The sequence below is a fragment of the Leptinotarsa decemlineata genome, unplaced genomic scaffold (assembly GCF_025532065.1).
Source record: "Leptinotarsa decemlineata unplaced genomic scaffold, Ldec_3_MD MMD2_tig00003557_RagTag_RagTag, whole genome shotgun sequence".
Taxonomy (NCBI): domain Eukaryota; kingdom Metazoa; phylum Arthropoda; class Insecta; order Coleoptera; family Chrysomelidae; genus Leptinotarsa; species Leptinotarsa decemlineata.
This window is the reverse complement of record NW_027412590.1, coordinates 1,654,095-1,658,289: the sequence shown is the minus strand read 5'-3', so window position 1 is coordinate 1,658,289 and position 4,195 is coordinate 1,654,095. Positions and strand designations below refer to the sequence as shown.

The 4,195-nt window shown below is 35.2% G+C and overlaps 1 protein-coding gene across 1 annotated transcript in view; it reads left to right on the top strand.

Annotated features, from left to right (window-relative positions):
- LOC111512315 (alkaline phosphatase) overlaps positions 1-4,195 on the top strand; it is a 952,023-nt gene that overhangs the window by 91,930 nt on the left and 855,898 nt on the right. The window contains exon 2 of the mRNA XM_074178167.1: positions 3,208-3,521. Within this exon, the coding sequence (XP_074034268.1) occupies positions 3,425-3,521 (97 nt within the window). The 5' untranslated portion in view covers positions 3,208-3,424. The remainder of the gene's footprint in view (positions 1-3,207; positions 3,522-4,195) is intronic.

Genomic DNA, 4,195 nt, shown 5'->3' with positions numbered 1-4,195 from the left:
TAGATACATTTCAATCTATTTGATTCAACTCCAATGTTTGGAATACAAAGCGTTTTTGTATAGTTCATATAAAAGTAGTTGTTTCGAAAGTAGTTTTGAAGTGAAACTTTTTCACGTGTGCTTGATTTGGGGATTTAGTTGAAGATTGCGTAACGAGAACGTTACGAAAAGTGTGATCGGGCGGGGCGAACTGAAGTTGAGAGAAAGGTATATGTTAGTGAAGGTAGAAAGGGAGAGAGAGTTACGTTTCGTATATTATCAGAGAAAAGGTCGCAAAGCGGAGGCTGTTACAAAAAGCTGCGGACTTACTCAAATTATAAATGAGCCAACCTGGATTCCTGACCATGATGGAGAATATGCTAGTCTTCTAGATCTATACCTAACAACCAATCCAAAAATTCACACAGTCACCGTTATGTCTCTATTGGGAGCTTCTGACCACAAACTCATTTCAGTGTTGAGTGAATTATCGATAAATGTTGGGGTGCAATCTGAGCCGCGCAAAGTTTGGCATTACAGATCATCTGAATGGGAGGATATTCAAAGCCATTTTCGAAATTTTCACCGACTGGATATTTGTATCAGCTCTAAAGATCCATCAACGACATCAACGGCAGTGGCGCAAAAATCTCAGTGCCGAAAACTCAACTAGATTTGTTAAAGCTCGCAACAGCTGCAAACTTGGAAAAATAAAAATAAAAAACTTCACAATCAGAGAATTAGGAATGAACAGCTTGCCAATCCCAATATATCTAGATCCTTCTGGTCGGTAGCTAAAGATGTTAAACAGAACAGTTGTGGAATTGGCCGCGGTGGTAGTGCGCTCGACTCACGATCGGAAGATCGTGGGTTCGATTCCTGCTTTAACCAGATATTTTTCTCGAGAGAATTTATCTGGTTGAAGCGGGGATGATTCTGCAACCGTGTTAGGAATCACACATTAGAAGGTAAGACCTCGTTAGTCCTTTGCTCGCACAAGTTTATCAACTTGTAACCTTACCAATCGATGACAAGGGTACAAGTCACCTGTCAACTCAACCCGAGACAGGTGGGTATTTGTGACTAGTCTCAGTGAAGAGAGGTTCTTGAAAGATATTTCAAGATTTAGATTTCAAAAAAAAAATGAATGGGCGCCAGGTAAATTGCCTCACAAACACCCTGAATGTGTCAATACCACTAACTTACCAAATGATATGAAACAACAGGTACCGGTTTGAAAATTTATTCCAAACTTGAAACCACTTGTATCTATATGAGGTATAAGTCTAAGCAATTCCAGCAAGTAGATTATACACTTTAGACCAGACAAAACAAATCATATATATATATATATATATATCGGATATCGGATATCGTAGATCAATAATTATTTTTCGGGATTGTAAAAGATTATTCTACAAATAGACATATATACATATAAGCACCAAACAGTAGGTACCACGGTTAGAAACGATCGGTAAATTAATGTGGATTCAGCAAAAAAAGAAAGGCATGTATCACAACCTATTCAAAATAACACACCAACCCGAATTTGTTGCAGAAATTCAAATGTCGACAACAAGTTATAATGCGTCGCGAGAGCTCAAGCGTATGCGCAATTCAAAAATCATAAAAAAAACATTAAATTTCCGCCTTGCAATAAAAAAAACGAAAGCACTAAAATAAATCAATAGAAAGAAGCAATAACTTGCGTGAATTCCCACGGTGGTTGTAAGTGGACTAATGATGATATCGAAATCTCCCAGTAGCTTCTTTCCTTTCGTGCTGATGACCATGAACCGTTCCGTATGAAGGTGAGATTAACTCTTCGATAACCTCGTATATGAATTGATCTTCGATTACCAAAACGTCTAAAACTCTGGATTGAAGTTCCCTACAAAAAAAACCCTAGGAAAATAATCATCTGTCAAGAACAAAACTTGGACGATATTCCGATATTCTTTACTATTTAATCCCCGTATGGATAGCTATAGGTAGCACCTGAATGAACTAATTTCAGCTATCTTCATTTTAAAATATGTACAACAAAATCATCAACAGTTTAATTTAAGGTGGGACAACCCGTATGTACCATCCTATTATAGAAGGACAAAAAACTATGAGACGATTAGCACAATTGACAAAAATAAGAACAGTTTCTATCCTTTTTAAACGTTTTTTATAGCTAGTTCACCCTGTATTTACATGACTGTTTCAATTTTTTTTTCCTCTCAGAACGTGGCACCAATACTTGATAAACTATTTGAAAAAGAAACCATTTATATCATTCTCTTTGATTTTCAGTATCACGTTCAGTTTTCCTTGCTTCCTAATTAGAAGAATTAAAAAAACTATCTACAATATTAGAATAAAAAAATTATCCATGAGAACATTCCAGAGATCCAAGAAATTATAGAGCCAACTCGTTTGAATTAATTTCTTTCGAGTCTAAATTCAGTATTTCGACTGGAAGTAAAAAGAAACATAAAAATACGCCACAAAAACATTACGTGACTTTTTCTAAATTTTGTTCCTGAAAAATCAAATCTCATGACGGACTTTTCTAGTATCTCCACACATAGATGTTGTTTTGAAAATAACAAAAGTAGTGTCACTTTCAGTACACTAACTTACAAAAGTAGTGTCACTTTCAGTACCCTAACTTACAAACTTATGAGTAGAAATCATGAAATTTCAATAGATTCCTTTTGAAGGTCAGTATTGGCTGAAAAAGTGGTGGATGCAATAAGACTTGCGCCATCTATGTGTTATGCCTGAAACTTTCCAGACCATGTAGTAATTCGGGGCCAGCACTTCTTGTTATATTTAAAATCTTTATTGTTATATTACTTCATGTGAGCTATATCCGTTATTATTTCTCAGAAGATGATGACATATTGAATCAATGTTTGTTTTCAGGTTTGAATGTATCTGCAGGATAATATATTACATCCTTACACCTGATGATTTTGTTGTACGATCATTCATTCTTTGACAGATTCACATTAATTTTTACTAAGGAAGACCAATATATTAGATAAAACCAAAGATGTTCATTTCATTTATTTTGCAAAATTAAATTTTTCACACATATCAACCCTAACTCAGTTAATATCTGAATTGGTACATCGTAAACTGACTTCGCCTAATCAATATCCATTAGTGCTTGAACTCTGAAAAGCCTTCCAATAATTGCGACAAGATCTAATGCAATATATTAATTTCCAGGAAACTCCCGGATCCTGCCCGTAGAAACCTTCGTGAGGAAATGAATTCAAAGGACCTCTAGGAAACCCAACAGACACCTTATCGTTTAATTGGATCAGAGTTTATTGTTCAGCCCAGAGTACACTTACAGGCGTCTAAATGTGTTACTTCGATTGCCTGATCGAATTGTGGACGTAAAAATGTGATTAAATCGTAAGATCATATATCTCGCGGGACAATGTTCGTTGCGTTTTGGATATACTGTGTTCTCTGTTGGACGATCATCATTGAATGCACCAAGACGGCCCCATCTCAGCCACCAGATAAAATTCAAGGTGAGTGCGTGAGCAAATTTTTGTGATCAATATCATCAATATCATCAATATATTGAAAGTGTAACTGATAATATTTTGTACTATTGTGGTGTAATGCGCTCCTTACACTAATCGGTTTATTATTGAAAAAAATGTTATGTCAGTTCAATGAATCAAGTTTAAACATTGATTTACTGGTTTACAAACGATATTTATGAGGGATAAATTCATGAAGAAATTACGCTTCTCGAAAGGCTGAGGAGTCTTGAGCATGGCAATAGTTAAACAAAATATATTGAATTGTTCCGTTAATTATCCATAGGTGGAATGCTTTCTGCCGACACAAGTTGAAACTATTCCGATTTACGACTTCATTTCGTTTGACGTATCTATGTGTGCTCAAAATTAATTCATATAATGAATGTGTGACTGACTTTTATCTGAACGTGAAAGATATTTGAGAAAAACTATTAGTGTGCAATAATTTTAGAAACGAGTAACTGATTCCGTAGTCACTTTCACTCTCACATTGTGGTAAGCTCCACTTAGCATGTATAGTTTGAGTTATTTCATTTAGTTTATAAATAAAAAACTCATGTCAATTAGGAGTATCACGTTGAACATCAGTTGGAAGAAAATACAATCAACATACTGTTCAATTGATCTGACGGAAACTTTGGTTGACAATCGATGAT